The 20,106-nt window shown below is 39.2% G+C and overlaps 1 protein-coding gene across 1 annotated transcript in view; it reads left to right on the top strand.

The window, feature by feature from the left end:
- Positions 1–19,905, top strand: part of LOC149798317 (uncharacterized) — a 38,549-nt gene extending 18,644 nt beyond the window's left edge. Inside the window, exons 3-4 of the mRNA XM_089960861.1 lie at positions 15,531–15,707; positions 18,176–19,905. Of these exons, the coding sequence (XP_089816987.1) occupies positions 15,531–15,707; positions 18,176–19,496 (1,498 nt within the window). The 3' untranslated portion in view covers positions 19,497–19,905. The remainder of the gene's footprint in view (positions 1–15,530; positions 15,708–18,175) is intronic.
- The last annotated feature ends 201 nt before the right edge of the window (positions 19,906–20,106 follow it).

Raw genomic sequence — 20,106 nt, 5'->3', positions numbered from 1 at the left:
GTACTTTGACACAGAAAGTTGCATCCACATCGATCGTCGGGATCAACGTCACCCTGACATCGAAGGAGACCATTTAGGAGCATGGACAGACGAACAAGATTCTAAGTCTTGCTAGTGGCGGTCATAAAATTTACAGGGACCCACAAAGAGAAGTGCACACGGAGTGTGAAGTGAACGGATTGACTGTCAATTATCGCACCAGTCGAGTGGTGAACTTTGGTATGCTGAAAGAAGCTTTGTAGTCTAGACAGGATGGAAACTTTAAAGTGACCACCTACGAACCGCACAAGATTGCACGTTTACCCACACATCAAAATGTCAGTCGACATTTGGTAAAAGTCTATCAAATTGTGTACCAGAAGAGAGTTCGGCTTCCCAACCACTTCACTTTGCCGTACGGACACATCGATATTGGCGAACATTTAGAAAGGGATAACGTCCAAGACCGATATATTATTGTCTCTACCAAGACCAAGCGAGAAAGATGAATCCTTTTAAACATACATCAATCAAGTTTGGGGATTTTCAAGTGGAGTGCGATGAGAGCGAGGCTGTAGGTTGTGACCTCAGCGATGCAGTACCACATCATGGAAACTTTACTACTACAATAACTACCATGAAAAGGGAAGATGTACGTGTCAAACCTGACGGATGCGAAAGCGATGGCACTCGTTATCGTAAACGCTTTACTGGTTTTAATGCTGGATGTCATTCTCCACGTGACACCATACAGCTACCACCCTACGAATGTCATCAAAAGTTTAACAAACGTCTGCGGATTTCATCCTACCATCATCGAAATGAACCTGTGAAAGATAAATATTCGTTCCCTGTGCATTTGCCTGAACACTGTAACTTTGAAGTTCGATTCCGAATCTTCCATGGAAAATGTCCTATCTGGGAGGACCTACCCCCGAAGAATTAACCACAGATGGATTTATCTACTTGGGCACAGTGGATAAAGTCATGTGCTTCAGTTTCGGTGTGTCACCTGACGAGTGAGAGCAGAAAGATTCGGCCTACCTGGAACATGTTCGATGGTCTCCGGATTGTCACTACCTACCTTTAGTGAGACATATTCATTGAAGTGCCCTGCCATGTCGTTTAAGAAACTAGTTTGGCAAGGAATCAAACGTTGAAGAACACTTAGACAAGTATTTAAACCCCATTCAAAAATAATATTCACGGATTACCAAAAGAATTGCATGAAAAGATCTACAAGAAAGTTTAACACGGACTGAGGAACTTTTGCGTCAAGAAATTCACAAGAGGAAGGTGAGAAAAGTCAACAAACGTGTCAGATTTCTCTGAATCAAGTCTGCCTTCTTCCGATTATTCCGCTTTAGACCATTTACATCAGAAGATTTTATTGACATTTTTGACCGTTATCCTGAATGGCAGTGGTCAGAAATTACTATGTATATTAATTTCGCTCTAGTAGAAGATTTTAAATTAATTAATACTGACTGACATGATGATGGATAATTCACAAGAGAACATTAAAGGTTTGCCTGTTGAGTTGAGAGAACGCATTTACCGAGAGTTGGTCAAACTACAAGTCCAACGCAAAGAACAATTGCATCCATTATGTCGCCGATGTTTAAACAACTGGTACCGGAATGCTATAAGAGGACTGATTCATTAGAAAACGTTCCAATGGTCAGATATTGTTCAAATGGATGAGGACCAGGATACATTGGTGTCTACTCATCCTACTTGTTACATGTTGGCCATACTAAAACAAGTACCAGAGGAAGAGTTAGAGAATTACCAAAATGTTTTACGCTATTAAATTATGTCTTTTAGAGGACAATTCTACGCGATTTGTGGTGGGTGAACTAGTGACAAAACACATTGGTTTCGCTATTGGAGTACGATCAGTTTTGCGCAAAAAGTACACTTATTACCTCCGACAAAAGAGGGTATAAATAAGGGCTACCATGCCACAACCTTTATCACTAGGGATACAACAAATTCCATGGAAGGAAATCAATGACACTATTAAGACAGTGGAGGATTATCAACACTTATTACATGAACTGTGTCCATTGAATTGGGGTCGACGTGTTGTGTGTGCCTTAGTGACTCGTTTCTGGGATTTCCTTTATCAACCGATTCCTTGTGGACTCTTTACGAACAGTACTTGCCGCCAAATAAAACATGAAAGTGACCCGTTTAAATGTCCACGAGAAACTAATTTTGTTCAAAGCCTTGCGTTTTCATCTGGATACTTGACCTCTAAGGGGAAAAAAGATATGTCAAGTTATTGGTACCGAATATATGTATGACGTGTGTAGCTTGTGACTAACACCCCCATTTGACAGATGTACGTGACTGGACAATTTTGGGTTATGAAACTTAGACTAAAGAAGTGGCAAATTATGCCCAAGTTGGCAATCGTCCAGGGAAAAAGTAACTTTTAAACCTGTGTTAGTGATAGTGCCAGACGAACCCGTCCCCAAGGGCAACCACTCCCTTCCGGACATGACTGTCATAGACATTCCCGAAAGACCATTCCGGGAGGACACCTATGTGACTGTACCCAATGTAGAGAATGTAAGAACATTACTCACTGTCCCTAGTACACCTTGGTTACCCAAAAACATGTACAGTGACTTGTTTATATTCCACTTTGATCGTTTTGATGTGTTTCTTATTGCTGTACTTAACCATTTGGCTTTTATGTACTTTTGTATTTCCTATTGTTCCATTAAAAAAAAAACAATGTCCAGAGAAAGTAAAAACACTCTTGTCTTCTCCTTCTTCACGTCAAAAGTGGCTAACCTTCCTGGATATGGCTACATCTATGGTCTCCACTCCATCTTTCTCCCATTTCATTGTCATCGCCAATCTCTTAGATCGTGCCAGTTGGGAGGCCTTCTATATTTGCCATCCCCTTAACATGTTAATTGCTGGACCTAGTGGTTCAAGCAAAACCGAATTTGTCAAACGTTTGACCGAACATAAACATCGTTTGATCGATTGTCCACCTCAACGGACCGTGTGGTATTGCAAAGAGTGGCAATCGGCGTACTGCCTCTTGCGAGAAATTCAAGGCGATTCCAACGTGTTTGCGATTTCGAACCCATCTGTTTCACCACTAGTGTCAGGACGGACGAAAGAAGTCCACATAAACGTTCTTGTGTCTTACAATGGTTTACGGTGACAGCACGTAAATTACTGCAAGGTATCATTCACATTCCTCATGAAATCAAATGCTCTTTTGAGAGAACCAAAGTAGCTTTGACGCAACTGGCCGATCCCCTCATCAACACTCAAACAAAAAACCATATTATTTTGATACCTTGAGGTAGCGGTTCTTTACGATGTGTCATCATTCACTCCCTCTTAAACAGGGATCCTAATTCTCCCAAAGTTCTTCTCAAGAAAAAAGCCACTCCCCAAAAAGCCAAACGAACCCCAAAGAAGATAAAGAGCTGTGGTGTCAAGACCAGGTCACAACACCAGAAAAATAAAAGCTCACAGACAAAGAAAAAGAAAAGTCCCCCAAAAATAGATAAGCCCCCCGGAAAACAGATTCTACCCGCAAGAGAGACAGTGCGGCAAGGACGCAACCTTTTGCCTGCCAAACCCAATTTGACATTCGTTCTTCCTCATTTGACGAAACAATGGAAACCTGCGTCTCCATAATGTTATCCTGCAGCGGTGACACCCTCCTCCTCTTTAGTTGCACTGTCATCTGCTCACAAAGTAACTGCCACCAAAATCAAAGTCCAAGAGAGATCGGACATGTCACAGAGTCTACTGGATTTGTCCAAGCAAGAACTGTCCCTATTTATTCCGTTGCGAACCCATCCACGACGCGTGATGCCTGTCATTAAGTTGATACGACCTAAAGACAATCAGTGGCGACGCGTTCAGTATAAAAAAAGACATGAGTCAAAGAATGGGAATCAGTCTTTTGTATCCTGAACACCCAAAGATGTCACCCCCCAGAATCCAAACCCTCTTCTAACCCAAAAAGAAAGAAAAGGAATGGACTGCCTCCTCGTTTAGTCAAACATGGGGATATGTTGTCCGTCCAGTTCAAAGCTCCGCCATCCATGCGGGAAAAAACTCATTTAAATCACCTCCAAACACGTCATCCATACCGCTTGGGAATGTTATTTCACTGTCTTAAAAGACACTAAACCTTTTGTCTAAACACCAGAGAAAATGCTTAGCAAGCATCATCACGGTCTTCGCCAAATGGTTCAAAAGAAAATACCCATTCGTCAAAAGAAGAAGATATTGAAACAACGCGGAGAAACTTTGCCCTTGTTGTTAGTACCCTTGCTGAAAGGAGTATTGGGAACAATTCTGCGAGGACTCATGGGAACCAGATAAAAAGGAACCAAGAAGATAAAAGGGACCTCTAGATTTTAAAGATTACAGACGTGACCCTTGAAATCGAATGGAAGGACGACAACTGGCTTTAGTACCTCACAAACGATGTGGAATACCATCGTTGGCAAGAAAAACAGATCCTACAGTTGCCTCCCAATCCGAGTTTGACCGAGATGTCCCAGTTACAACACGAATTGCAATCGTCGATGGATCGCAACGATTTGTCCGAAACAGAAAAATCGCAAAAGTACAGTTAACTCTTGCAACGACTACAACTCTTTTACCAGAAAGCTTTAGACGAACCCGCTCTACCCACTCTGAAAGACTGTAAGGCCTTGATGAAAAGTCCATCACCATTACCACCACCACCCCCATCGGTAAAAGACTGACACAAGCCCCACGAATGCCTGAGAAAGTAGAGGTACGATAAGTCTTTAAAACACCGCCAGCAGCTTCCATTCCGCGTAAGATTACAGCGTCATTCTTGACCCCTTCCCCCACTCCCCAACGAGAAGAACTGAAAGCTTGGGTTAAAAAGATGATGTCCACTCCTCTTTCGACGGAAGTGAAAACGAAACAAGGGAAACCAGAAGTGAAAAAAGATAGAAAGACCAAAACCATTTCAATACCATCTCCATCGCCACCACTACCTTCGACTTCTACTCCCGTGGCACACCGGCCACGTAAAGCCGTTTCCAAACCACCATTTCGCCCAATCCAAAGTAGCATCAGCGAAGCGTGAGTGACTTATTAAAAAATGGAGAAGGTATTAGCCAGCATTTGCTACCATCAATCCCATCCTGCAGGTTACGGAGGAGTTTAGAAATTGTATCGTGCTGCCAAACCTCTACTGAAAAATCTCCGTTTACCTCAAGTGCAACGACGGTTACAAGAACAAGCCACATACAGTTTACACAAACCCATTGGACGAAAATTTTCCAGATGTCGCACCCAAGCGGAGGGTATCGATCATCAATGGCAAGCCGATTTAGCAGACGTCTCTCATTTGACCACCTACAATCGTGGCTTTATGTCATCGATGTCGTTTCAAAATTTGCCTGGGTCGTGCCACTGACATCTGAATCGAGCAATGAATTAGTGCGGGCCCTCCAACTGGTGTTGAAAGAAAGTGGTCGGCGCCGTTTTCGATGGCAAACCGACAAAGACACAGAATTTTTGAACCAAGCTATCATAAAAGAATTAAAGAAACGTGACATTCATTTTTTCACCACCGCGAATCCCGAAACCAAAGCCAGCATCGTTGAACGTTTTCAACGCACCTTGAAAGAACGCATGTGGAAATATTTTATGCGTCACCACACTCTCAAGTACATCGACGTCTTACCGCTCTTGGTCCAAGCGCATAACCAATCTTACCATCGAAGTGACTCCCGACAACGACGTGACCGTTTTCGATAATCTGTTTAGTACGCAACCGACAGTGCCTGTCCCCTAGATAAGTAGAGTGTTGGCAATAGCAGATTGAGTGCGCATTGGTGTTATGTATATTTGATTTAATTATATCTGATTTAATGTATATTTGTTTCAATTTTATTATTTGTTTGTCAGTTTTATATATTTTATTTTTCATCACATGCTATTTTAATGTAAATTTATTCACTGGAGATGATATTTTCACCAGAAAATAGTTTGACCTTGACTGTTCGTTTTAGTAAACACCAGGTGTTGACATAGCTCCTCCCCTTGATTCAAAATTAGTAGCAGCCACGTAAATAAGTTCTATTTTTATTTTAAAATGATTGGTTGTTGCCGAGGTCATGGTGAGAGTACTGATTTAAGATGTAGAATAAAAAAGTTATTTTGTATTTCTTAGAGTAAAATGATTGCCTTTCGTCAGGGCCACACTGAGTGCACGTGATCATTAACAAGTAAATAATTTCGACGAGGTTCTGGAACATGATCACGTGACCCTCTTTTTGCCTTTTAGAATACGATGTAACTTTTGTTTTGTAGACGATATTCTCAGTAGTTGGGCTCCTACACTGGAAGTTGTACATTGTGTTTTTTAGAGTTATTTCAAATTAATTGGATTCAAAAGGATTAATTCTTTTTACCTAGAAAATACGTGTGCTCAAATGAAAGTGTTGAACAAGGACAGCTTTTATAAACTTTATTCAGATTTCCAAAACCGGAGTGATTTTTCTTGTTTCTATAAAGAACTGTATACTACAACACTACAGATTACAGCATACGTCATCGTCTTCCATCTTGGATTTGAACTTGAAATTATTAGAACCTTTTATTATTAAGACTTCAATAATTTTATTCGCGGATTATTCTTGGATTATGTTTTAATTTGATTCTAAAAACCGTAAGTTCATATTTTTTCATTCTTACATAATTTTTCTAGGGAAATAACTTATAATATTTTTTTAAAGCTTGTGGTTTTCACTTTTTCTTGTGTTACTGTTTATTCGAGCCTAAACACGTTACATAAGAACTGGCAAAACCAAACTCACTTTCGACAAAGGTTACTTACCCAAGTGGTCCACCAAATTTTGTCGTGTCACTGGACGAGTGCGTGGCCGTCATCCTACCGTCTATAAATTATAAGACATGAACGGGGAAGTGTTAAAAGGAACGTTTTACAAAAAGAAGACGAACGATTTTTAAAAAAGAAGACGAAATGTATGACATCGAAAGCATTCTCGAACGAAGAACCCGTAAAGTGGGAAAACGCCGTGTCAAAGAAGTCAAAGTGCGTTGTAAAGGATATCTTCCCAGTTTTGATTATTGGATCGACGCTTCGCAAGTCATCAACTATAAAAGAAGTCATTATCATGCCCTTCCACACAAACTCAGCTACCGCTACCACCTCAGTGACCACTCCTTCACCGAATTTTTCTCTGCAAGATCTACAAAAGCAACCCTTGAGGTTGTGGTGTGGAGAACGTGTGTCTAAAACGCATATCGTCTTTTTCTGCCAAATCTTTGTGGTTTATTGTGTCATATGTGCGACCATGGCCAATTTAAGTTTGCAACAAGGAGAAAAACAATTGTGGACCATTTTACTGAGCAGTTGCATCGGTTACCTTCTTCCCAATCCTTTCCTGAAATACTGCTCGAACGGGAACAATTGGAGTTTTGTGCCCAACGACAGTCATCATTCGAACAAGAACTACATTTGGGGCGGAGACACTCCTCTGACTTCAAGTGACGCTTACCAAGCGTACCTGGAAAATCTCTTGACGTACGGAAAAGAAGCCAAGAACACTCATTTGTATGCTTGCGTATTATGGAAATCTATCAGGCTATTGCAACGAAACCAAAACGGATAAAACCCAAAGACACAATGAGAGATTTATAGAACGACGAAACAATACCAAACATGGAAAGAGTTTAGAACTGATGAATCGTTTCCATTTGAACATGTGGTTACAAGACAAGTATTTGCTGAACGGTGTGGATGTCCGCCTGAGACTGAATCGTAGCAGCACCGCTTTTGATTTGATGGATGAAACTGATGCCGATTACAAAATCAAAATCAAAGAAGCCAAAGTCTACGTGCGACGTGTAGAAGTGTTACCTAAAGTGGGAAGCGACATCAGTCACACTTTGAGCAGAAGGTCCGCTAAGTATCCGATACGACGTGTGGAAGTGAAAATTTTCACCATTCCCGCTAACCAACGATCCATGATCGAAGATCATCTGTTCCAAGGACAGATACACAAACGTTTAATCTTTGGTATGGCGAGCAATACATCCTTCAACGAAGCCAGAAAACAACATCCTTTCCAATTTTATCACTATAACGTATCCAAAAAGGAAGTCAGTCGCAATGTCAAGACCTTGTGTACCAGACCATTTGAACCTGACTTTAAAGAGAATAATTCGTTCACGTCATACTTGTCCCTGTATGAAGGCACGGGACAACAAGGTACCAACAGACGTAACGGTATAATGTAGAAGATTAAGCAGAGGCTACAGTTTGTGGGCTTTTGATTTTGCTTTAGACCAAGGCAGCGATGAAGGACATTTCCACCCTATAAAATCCGGTCAGATTCGTATGGAACCTCAGTTTCCAGAAGCTTTACCCCACACGGTGAACGTCATATTGTATGCCGAATTTGATAATACCATATAAATCAATAGTGTGAGAGAAGTCATTCTAGACTATTAATAGTAATGGAAGAGTGTAATCCCTCTTTGAATGGTGGAGAATCTATGGAAATGGAATGGGAGGATACCGTGGAAACAGAAGCCCTAGACAAAGACGAAAAGACCATAGTGATGAAGTCCAGATGGCCAGAACAAGAACAACATTTAGTCTCATGTTTTGCCAAACACATAGCAGAATAAATTACGGAATAGATCAGGAAAGATTGCTATGGATGTCAAAACGATCATCACAGTCAAATTCAACACGACAAATGTCTGATGCTGAGTCAAGAAGAAAAATTAGATGAGTATCTAGACGAAGCTTGGAGTCTTATTTCAGAAGAAGCCGTGTTGCATCAATGTATAAAGACTTGAGTGAACATTCCTCTCCTCCACTGATGACTCTGGAGATCCATCACATCGAAGCTCTGTTGGCTCAGAGTGCGGAAACGAAACGAAGAAACAGTTACTTGTCAGACATTTTCAAGCAAAAAGTCAGGATTGAATTGATAACTTATCATTACCTGTGAAGAAAAACAACAAGAAGAAACAACAAAACAGCACAAAAATGGATACCTGGGAACTTTATTACCTTTTGAACCACAGTTCGTACACTGCTTCTTCGTGTGTGCTAAAGGTGAACTGCCTCTTCGCAAACCCCAAGACCATCAAGCTTATGTCATCAACATGGACGACAGTCATCTCCCAGCAACCCACTGGGTAGCCGTCTACGTTCATAAAAATAGTTGTGTGGAGTGTTTTGATTCATATGGAAGAAATGCGCAGACAACACGATTCAATAATGTGAAATTACAAGGCAAAGATTCCGTGGTGTGTGGACAATATTGTGTGTATTTTCATAATCAACGCATTCTTGGATATTCTTTATAACATTAAGTGACTTATTTCGATCGTCACTCTTCTAGAAACAATGACAAAGTAGATCGATGGTTTTGTGACCATTATGGTTATCTTTTGTCTTTAGCTAGGAAACGTACTGTAAATGAATGGCCCAATGACTTCCATTCCTGAAAGTCTAGCTTGACTTCACAAGGTTGTCAGCCTTGTCCAAAATAGTTTGTTATTTGAAAGAAAATGTTTGTTTTATTGTTAATTGTTAATTGTTGGTTGTTAGTTATTTGCATAAAAATGATGTTTTGAAAAAAGGCGTCTGTCGTTTGTTTTCTATTTTTGACATGATATATGCTCTTTGACTTCTCTCTATCCCTCACCCTCAAATCAAACTATCCTAGCGGTTTGACTCTAAACATTGTATGGATGTTTTCTGTCGCATCCGCGTTTGAACCATATAAGGCGAAGTAGTCTCCAGTCTAAAAAATTGCCAAACGAAAACTAAAATAACCAACTCATGTAACCATTAATTGCAGTGTCAGCGAACTTCTAATCATAACGAAAAACATTACTGATAGCAAATGGCAAATATGCTGGAACCAAAAACACCTAAAAGATATTAACAAGAATAAGAAACCACCCCAAAAAAACAACTCGGATCAAAAAACCATAACTAGAATCTACACCGAAAAAACTAAATTGGCCAGCAGCTTTTGGCAGTAAATATGATCTAAACCCCACAACCCAAATTGGTACCACTGCCGGGTGCCATAAGACCTAACACATATATTCAACACCTGCCAAAACTAAAGAAAGAAAGAACCAAACTAAAAATGGAGCAAAATAAGATTCAATCCCTGGTGACATACTCAGAGTTTTTAATGAATAACAACCCCAACCTTAGCCTCACTTATATAAATATAATCAATTTTATATACGAATCTGGGCTAAAAATATAAAATGTAAAACTAAAGTACCATAATTAAACCATCCGTAATACAGTTGGTCATTTCAGCACCGGACGCCGCTTCTGGTGTAACTGGGTATGGAATTGGGTGCGGGGGTAGCATATGGTTTACCACCCAAATAGGGGTGGGTACCGCCAAGTGTGGGCTGATGCTGCACCTGCATTTATCACTCACTGCAGCACCCTGGATTATCCGGACTTATGACACGCTAAAAACAAATATCATTCAATTAATTACAACTAGGAGACAGGCTAACAAACTAAATGTAAGGAACAATAAAATCAGATGTCTTTGACACGTCTTAGCGACCAGAGTACTCGGCAAAGATATCTGTCTTAACAAAATTGATTCAGCCTGAAAATAAAATAACATCACATAAATAACTATGTCCGCAAGCTAGGAAAATAATCAAAATAAAGTATGTTCAACTTATCATAACTAGTAGACAGGCTAACAAACTTAAAGCTATGGAGTAAATAAAATCAGATGTCTTTAACACGTCTTAGCGATCAGAGTATTCGGCAAATATATATGTCTTACCCAAATATACTTAACATGAAAATAAAAAAATAGCTTCATCCATGAGCTAGAGAAATGAATTAAACATAAATATCGATCAGCAAGTATATAGACAAACCTTAACCTCACACATATAAAAATAATAAACTTTATACCAAATAAAATATAAAACCACAGTATCATAACTAAACCAGTACAGCTGTTCACTACACCACCGGACGCCGCTCTTGGTGTAACTGGGTGGCGAATTGGTTGCGGGAGTAGCATACGGTTTACCGCTCACATAGGGGTGTGTACCGCCAAGCGCGAGCTAATCCTGCACCTGCACCTATCATCCACTGCAGCACCCTGGTTCATCCGGATGTATGACCCGCTAAACAATGCAATAGGCCTTACCAGATGTTTCTAACCTGACATTAAAATAACACCTGATAAATAATGCAACTAAAAACATAAATATGGGTGGGGCGAAAACAATTTCGTTTATATAAACAAATTCTACACTCCATTTTACCATCTAATTAACCCCTCATTTACACTCTTTCTCTAAACTCTACCTGACATCCCTATTTGTACGTAACACCATTAATACCTCTGAGAAAATGACTCTAGCCGAAGGTGACAGTCATATCTAAAGCACGAGCATTTCTCGGTCCCTAAAATTAGAGCGTATAAGGTGGTCCAACACCCATGACCTTCAGGGCCCACCGCACAAGGTGGCAAACCAATAAATAACTTTAGCAAAGTAAGACCTCAAATTAGCTCCTTTATTGTGGTTTAAAACACCAAAGACCATCAGGCCCAGCAGCACAAGGCTGCAAATAAAACCACAATTATTCAGACACGTAGGACCATAAATTTCCTCCAACATAGAAGGTGGTCTCAAATGTCCAAGACCATCAGGACCAGCCTCCCAAGGTGGCAAGCTTTACTAAAACCTGTAACCTAAGGTACCTCTCCTTAGCAAACTCTAACTTAAACAGCACATAGTTTTCATTCCAAATTATGTAGGACGACATATAAAACCCGATACACTGGAGTCTATGAGCACCGACCTGTGACCTAGGATTCGAGCTTTCCACCCTCTCGTCCCTTGCGAAGGCCGGATATCAAAAACAATCAGCGTGCAGTGCACGTCCTTAGTGCTACTGAAAATTCAGTACAATACATATGAGTGTTTGATGGGTCCATTCCCACTCATATACACCTAATGCAGCTAGGTCGTACCGACTGAATAAATTGAGTGTGTGCTGAATCTGTTCCCTCTCGCCTTCAAGCCCTCAATTCAGAGAGTTGGGACCTCTATTAGCTCCACTGCATAACGGCTTCAATTAAAAGGTGCTCCTTGAGCACAGAAATGCCTGGGGGAAGTGGCTCTAATTCCTTCCCCTAGGAACATTTAAATAGCCAACCATGTAGATACAAATCAGAGGTACATGCTCGGAAGAGCGCAAGCCTCTATAATCCAATGTAGATAGATAGTCTAATCATCCATTGTTGACTCATCGTCCTATGAAGATGTGCTCAAGACTAGCCAAGCTGAAGGAAGCTTACATGAATTTACATCGTGTCAGGCAAAGCCTGATACCCAAACCTAAAGAGATAGAAAATGTCAGAATGTTGAAAGTGACCGAAGACATGATAGAAGAGTTCTTCAGAGAGGAAATCAAGAAAGAAAAGGAAGAATGGACAGAGAAGTATAGACTTCAGAAGCAGAGAGAGAGAGAGAGAGAGAGAGAGAGAGAGAGAGCACAGTTACATCATCAGGAACCAGACTGAGGTTTTGTCGACTGTCGTGTAGACACAAAAGTTCTCCTTCTCTTTCCGAATAAGCAGACCCTATCCAGTGGGAACGATTGCTGCCAGATAGGGACGCAATCTTAGACCATAAAGGATTGCCATAACTCATTGTCCACAAAATAACAACCCTTTTTAGGGATACCCAATACTCTAGAAAAGAGATACTAATTCAATTGGCAATGGTATGTTAGTAAGTTAAAAATAGAAGTGTGTCTATGAGCACTTCGTTTGTTTGATTTTGTTAGACGTGTGTCTATAAGCACTTCGATTCTTTGACATTGTTAGAAGTGTGTCTCTAAGCACTTTGTTTCCGTAGCTTGTCAAAAATTAATCTGTATGTGATTGTTTGTAGTTAGTGATTGTAAGTTTAAAAAAGTGAGTAAGTGTTTCTTTCAGTTCCGCGCATTCCATATTTGGGTGGGGGGGTTAATGATAGGACCTTGTACGTTTTGGTGTCAGGGAGTGTTTTCCTTCACGTCCGTGCTTTACAAATATAAAGGGAGAGCTCGTCAGTCTGGCTACCCAGACATATCGACCTTCGTACGAGAGGTTCGAAACTAAGCAAAAACTGAAATTGCAGACCCACCACTACCAAGCAATGCAAGTAGCATGAGCGAAAACAATGCAGGTAACACAAGTGCGCCCCCACATGAGGAATTCTCACATGACACAACTATCCACTACTTAAAGGACCTCATGGTGGGAATCACTAACATCTCTCAAAATTATCACATACCTTGTATCCCATTATTCAGGTTATTATCTGATTTATTGGAAAACAACCTCCAAACCAAACACTTATTTGACTCTATAATTTGCTACTATAATTAATTATAACAACAGAAATGGATACAACTAGGAAAAATAATACATTAATATGGCAAAGGAATAGCAGGGGATTAAATATTAATAAACAGGAATTAACGATTAAACTTCAACAATCTAAAATCAAGCCTGATTTGATAGTCATCCAAGAAACACTTATCCATAAAAAACAATAAAAGTATACCAAAAATTCCTGGTTATTCAGCCAGCAACTTCACGATGAGAGATAATAAGCTAAGAGGGGTGGTCTAGAGATCTTTGTTAGTGATTCACTCACAAATACATCATTTTAACAATACCCTGAATCCACAAATGACCCCAATAACCCCACACCCCTCGAGTATCAATCGATACTTATCCATAGTGGGCAGTTTTCATTTGAAATGTTTAATATTTATGACCCTGGTAAACCTCATGCCGTCTCCCCCCTCAACTATTTCCAACTCATCAGCACAACAAATGAATACATGATATGCGGTAACTTCAACGCACATCGCAAAAGAAGTATCAAAACAAGAGAGGCAAGCTAACTGAAGAATGGAACACCAACAATAATCTGGTCATACTTAATGATGGTACTAAAACCTGAATTTCACCAGAGGATGGATCACTATCTTCAATTGACCTAACAATTTGCACACCCAAATTAGCATCTATATCTAGCTGGGAAGTGGATAGAGATTCCACGTTGGACAGTGACCATTTCCCCATTATTATTACCACTAATTTTACCAATCCTGTTGCCACTTCATCCAAAGTATCCAATTGGAGACTGGACAAAGCCAACTGGCATTCATTCAATTCCTTGCTCGCAAGAGTGACTATAGCCAGCCTACGGGACGACGACATTAACAAATATAACAAAAAAATATATGAAGTGATCAGTGCAGCCGCCACTGAAAGTATCCCCACTACTGGAACCAAAACACCGCTAATGCTAAACAAACAATCCCATGGTGGAACGACGACTGCAAAAATATAATCAAGGAACAAAAGAAATCCCTCAATAAATTTCGCCATAGATGTCTCTCAACTGATTATACAATTATACAAACTATAAAATAAAAGTAAAGCAAGCAAAGAATATCATTAAATGAGCAAACGAAAAATCTTTGCAAGAATATTGCTCCACTCTTTAAATTAACCAATGCAACTAAAAACAAGTTTGGAATAAACTAAAAGCGATGCGAGGCGCAAATAGCACATTATTCCAAACATCAAGAGTGCATGAACTGATAAAGATAAAGCAGAACAACTAGCAATACACTTCGCTGGAATGAGCAAAAATGACAATCATACAACCAAATTCCAAGCACATAGAAAAACAATAGAGTATAAATATCCATCCCTACTTACTGACCTAGATCAAAGGATTTCTCCCTTAAACAAACCATTTACCCTGTACAAATAGAAATCAGCACATAGACGTAAGAAAACCACCTTCCCAGGAAAAGATAACCTAGGATACGAAATATATCAGAAAATATCACCGAATATGGAAGAAATCGTACTAGATTTGGTCAATCAATCATGGCAGACAGGACAAATTACCCACAAATTGAAACAGACTATAGTTATTCCGATCCCTAAAGCTGGCAAGGACCCCATAGAAATATCCTCATACAGACCGATCTCCCTTACCGATAACATATGCAAGGTGATGGAGACGATGATAAACAACAGACTCAAACATCACCTTAAAAGTAACAATCTTCTCTCACAAAACCAAAGTGGCCGCAATAACTGAACGGCAAAACAGGAAGCTGACTCCCGGATAAATGCTCAATATACACAGCGGAATTCTGGGTTATATTCGAAGCAGTAAAGATAGCATGTCAACAGAAAATTCAGAAAATACTAACAGTAAGCAACTCAGTGTACGTAAAACATTGGAAACAGGCAACTCAAATAGTCGTGAATACCTCCTTAAAGAAACCGTCGTACATGCCCCAGCTGGGCGAAAACGACGTAAATTCAAATAGTCAAGTCAAGTTGTTCGCGCCATTCAACACTGAATAAACGAAGATGGCAATAGAGTTGTTCAACATAATTGAAGGACTGTTGATACTGGATCATGGATGCAGCCTATGTGGTGTAAAGGCTTGAGAAGGAATGGAAGTATCAAGATAGTCTAGACTTTGTGACTAGCCTGAAAGTAGCCAGGGATCTGGCACACGCTGTGATAGAGGTGGAAGTAGAAAAGTTAAGAGGTTTCATTCAACCTCCATATGTGAGTGGGAACCTTGAAGGAGCACATGATGGTATCATCAAAGTCAGGTGTTTTCTATAAGACGCAATGCATTGGACAGAGTGGTTATTTGTGAAGTGGGAGCGAGACCAACTAAAGAAAAGAGAAGAAATAACGAGAAAAGTGTTGGAGGAAGAGGTGAAGTAGATTATATATAAATGCGCTAAACAAAGAAAGACAAAGAAAACAGAAAGAAGAAGGAGAAGTTTGAAAGACTGAATGAAAATTAGATGTAGATACAGGAAAAATTTAGATTGATGGGACATCCTGACTGGATTCCAGAGACGGGAAAGAAGAAAGGAATTATTGAGAAAGTGAGAAGATGGTGGAAGAACTTGAGAAAATAAAAGAAGGAGAAGAACCCAAAGGCCCTTTTCAGGGCCACTCATATTCCTCGAAAAGAGTTTTTTGCCTAAACTTTGTTTAGTTGGTTGTATAATTGTTTGTGTTAGTATGTAGTCTGTTGTATGTGTTATCTGTGTCTCTGTCCCGCCATAATGTTCTAGGTTGTTTTTCCGCTCTTTGGTTCCGATTGAGGTCAGCCCCTTGCTACATTTTTACCAATCTTCAGTACTGTGACGTCACCTTACCTATAATGTATTGTCCCATTATCGCTATAAATCTTGTCGCTATACAGACCCAAGGTGGGTCTTGTAATGATAATTATCATTGTTGCTATAAATCTTGTCGCTATAAAGGCCCAAGGGGGGTGGGGAGCTGTAATCTATTTTCCATTGTCGCTTTATAGCCCCCCTTCACTACTTATGAGCGTTTAAAAGTAGATTATACTTTTCTTACAAACTAAGTAAAAGAACAAGAGTCCTTTCGAAGAAGCATAACATTTTACACATACAAAATCATTTTTCAACATATAATGTCAAATGCGCGTGATGTCACATTGTTTTTGATGCAGTACCCGCTAGAAGGCTTTAGACAATCCATGTTTACGTGACCTAACTTGTAAGTTTCGCAACTAAATATTACATTGTTGCAATATTCATGTGAAAGAAGGTTTACTGAATGTAGAAATTCCCATATTTACTGTAATGTACTTGTGACCGGATATTTGCAGTACTTGACTTGGAACAGCAGACTACATAATATGTAAACAAATTTCATTTTGAGTCAAAATTGCATCGCATAATTAGCGCGTGAATATGCAGTGGTTGGATATACTTCTGTCGGTTTGGAGACGGTTTATGTCCACATTCTTCTGTGAACAAAGGTGAGTTTGTTTACTTCTCTAAGTTAACATTTAAACCGCGCTTGTATACAGCGTGGATTCCATGCTATAGGCTCACCGCCCCCACCCCTCCAACTCCACCGCACACCCCGCTATGAACTTAGCTAACTCTTAGTTTTACTTCTTGTTGTTGCTGTTGTTGTCGTCGTTCTTGTCTTGGGGTATTAGCCATTTTTCATGTTATAATAAGTTATACAAGACATCACAAGCTCCTGTGGTGGTAAATTGGCCATATTCAGACAAACGATACCATTCCCCCCACCCCACCCAATATTCCATTGCTTGAATTGGGTTAAAAAAATTTACCGCCAAAATGTTTATTGAAAACAAAAAAATTAAAGATGGCGGGTTTTTTTATATATAAAAAAAAATCATACGATTGCAGCCAATCAGTAAAGAGACTACTGCACAATAATTTCATGGGCTAATTTGGACCAATAGAATCTTATAAAGTGATATGTAACACGTCATATACAAAAAAATATGAAACTGCACATATTATAGGAAATCTATACCAACTATGTGATAATGAATGACATATAGTGCATGCGTTTAGTCTGATTCCCGGCATTGAACGCTCCTTTACTTGCAATCTGATATTCGCATAGCGGATTGCAACATATGGAGCATACAAAACAGGACACCAGGCTACGGATGTATGTCCTTGGTTTATTGTCCATGAAATACAAACTGCGTGACATAAGACCGGAATGTGACAAGGGAAGACACGAGTCAATACACACCTTGGTATTTACAATCCTGGTGGCTTGTCTTTACTTTCGTCTCCTCATCCTGACGGTATAACGGTACCAATTGAGCAAGTCCAGGTGGGCGGAGCTTAAGGTGTAGAAACATTGGCTTCAGAAATAAAGAACAACACTAGCTTTGATTTGTGCATTATGTAAGAGTTGTACTTTCTGTTAGGCTTAATAAAAGTTGAGCCTCTTGGCAACATGTGAGTTTATCTTAGTTTCTATCTGGATCATATTTTGTATCTTTTATGATTTTTTTAACATATAGTACACATGGCTCAAAATGTGTTTGTTGTGACTAGATAACTCTTACCTCTGTCTAGTTCCACTAGAGTTATCTCTCTTAAATGCAATGGAGTACCTGGTTATGTCATTGTCAAATTGACAATCTAGCATTGTTCTCTAAGACAGTGTGTGACATGCATGCTGAGGTAGGATATAAAGTATATTTATTTCACAAAACATTAGCATTGAGGTATATGGAAAAACAGTTGGTACTGTGATACCTGAAGAAGCACACGAGAATGAATACAGGAGAAAAACCATTTAAATGTGAAGCATGTGACAAAAGTTTTACACAGAGGACGACGCTGAAGAGGCACATGAGGATACATTCTGGAGAAAAACCATTTAAATGTGAAGTCTGTGATAAAAGCTTTATAGAGATGACGCCTCTGAAAGTGCACATGATGATACATACTGAAGAAAAACCATTTAAATGTGATGTATGTGATAAAAAGTTTAGAAAGACTCAAAGTTTGGAGGTGCACATGCGGATACATACTGGAGAAAGACCATTTAAGTGTGAATTTTGTGATAAAAGGTTTAGTCAGAATGGACATCTGAAGCAGCACACGAGCATACATACTGGAGAAGAATTATTTAAATGTGGATTTTGTGACAAAAGGTATAGAAAGAGTGCTAGCTTGAAGATGCATATGACAATACATACTGGAGAAAAACCATTTCATTGTGTTATTTGTGATAAGAGGTTTAGACAGAGTGTATGTTTGAAGGAACATGTAAGGATACATACTGGAGAAAGCCCATTTAAATGTGAAGTATGTGATAAAAGGTTTAGTCACAATAAAAGTCTGAAATATCACATGATGATACATACTGGAGAAAAACCATTTAAGTGTGAAGTATGTGGTAGCAGGTTTAGACAGAGTATATGTTTGAAGGAACATATGAGGATGCATACTGGAGAAAGCCCATTTAAATGTGAAGTATGTAATAAAATCTTTAGTCAGAATGGAAGCCTAAAGAATCACATAATGATACACACAGGAGAAAAACCATTTAAGTGTGGTATTTGTGATAAAAGGTTTAGACAGAGTGTATGTTTGAAGGAACACATGCGGTTACATACTGAAGAAAGCCCTTTTAAATGTGAAGTATGTGATAAAAGGTTTAGTAAGACAGGAAATCTGAAGAAGCACATGAGGATACATACTGGAGAAAAACAAATTAAGTGTGAAGTATGTGATACAAGGTTCAAAGAGAGGACATCACTGGAGATACATATGAGGATACATCCTGGAGAAAAACTATTTAAATGTGAAGTTTGTCATAAAATGTATCATAGTTTTGAATCTCTGAAGATGCACGTGATGATACATGCTGGAGAAAAACCATTTAAATGTGAAATATGTGATAAAAAGTTTAGTGAGAATGGAAATCTGAAGAATCACATGATGATACATACTGGAGACAAACCATTCAAGTGTGAAGTTTGTAATGAAATGTTTAAAGTGAGTGAAGATCTGAAGAATCATACCAGGATACATAATGGAGACAAACCATTGAAGTGTGACGTATGAGGTCAACTGTTTAACAGGAGTGGAAGTTTGAAGTTGTACATGATGATTCAAACTGGAGACAATTCAAGTGTGAGGTTTGTAATGAACATTTAATGTGCCTGAAAATCTTAACACTGGTAGTGCTGTGTTGTTTTGGGATGACCTTGAAACCAGTGCTGATTTGTTTCTAACTGCCCTCTCTGTGTATGCTGAATTGTTTTAGAACAATACAGGCTTTTTGGGCCAAATCTATATAACAACTACAGAACTAGTATTTATATTCAGATTGCTGTGAAATTATACAAAGTGATGCATATATTCATGCAGATTGCTATGGTAACCATGAACACACATCAATTTCACGGACATTATTACCAAAAATTAACAAATATTTCTCATTGATTATAAATTATAGAGCAAGAGTTGTGAGGTTTTCAATGATACATGTAATTAATAACTGCAACTTGTCAAAAATATTTGAAATAATAACGTTTCTCAGCATTAATTTTAACAAATAACTTTTGTGTTGTCAAACATTTGAGAAAGAAAAAATATAAGAGATCAAACTTTTTATCTTCATTGGCCTACCTCGGAAACTAGCACTGCTTTAACAAAACAAAACAAACTGACG

The sequence above is a fragment of the Sinohyriopsis cumingii genome, chromosome 6 (assembly GCF_028554795.1).
Source record: "Sinohyriopsis cumingii isolate HCF-2022 chromosome 6, ASM2855479v2, whole genome shotgun sequence".
Classification (NCBI taxonomy): domain Eukaryota; kingdom Metazoa; phylum Mollusca; class Bivalvia; order Unionida; family Unionidae; genus Sinohyriopsis; species Sinohyriopsis cumingii.
This window is presented reverse-complemented; position numbering and strand designations above follow the sequence as displayed.